Here is a 324-nt window from a genome sequence, read left to right as displayed (position 1 = left end):
CGAAGACGCTGCAGGGCCGTGAATTCAGGTCATGGAGCTATTTCTAGGCTGGGATCCCAGCGGGGCGGGCAGGCTCATGGCACCATGCCCCTTCCTCCATCCCACTTCCTCCCCCCGTTCCGGGGCAGGAGGGGCCTGTATGCGGGGGACAAGGACATGAGAGCACCCAGGTGTCCGGGCTGTCTCCGCCCCCGCCCCACTCCCTTCCCAGAGAACCCAGGCGTCCGGGCCCCTCTTACCCTTGTGTTTCTCTCCTGCAGCGCGAGAGGTTGAAAAACATCGAGCGGATTTGCTGTCTCCTGAGGAAGGTCGGTCTGTGTCCGT

The 324-nt window shown here is 63.6% G+C and overlaps 1 protein-coding gene across 1 annotated transcript in view; it reads left to right on the top strand.

The window, feature by feature from the left end:
• The window catches only part of PACS1 (phosphofurin acidic cluster sorting protein 1), a 17,637-nt gene that overhangs the window by 16,877 nt on the left and 436 nt on the right, over window positions 1-324 (top strand). The window contains exon 24 of the mRNA XM_025212398.1: window positions 261-308. Within this exon, the coding sequence (XP_025068183.1) occupies window positions 261-308 (48 nt within the window). The remainder of the gene's footprint in view (window positions 1-260; window positions 309-324) is intronic.

This window comes from Alligator sinensis, unplaced genomic scaffold (genome assembly GCF_000455745.1).
Source record: "Alligator sinensis unplaced genomic scaffold, ASM45574v1 scaffold1329_1, whole genome shotgun sequence".
NCBI lineage: Eukaryota > Metazoa > Chordata > Crocodylia > Alligatoridae > Alligator > Alligator sinensis.
Note: the sequence above shows the minus strand (reverse complement) of the source record. Positions and strands in the feature narration are given on the sequence as shown.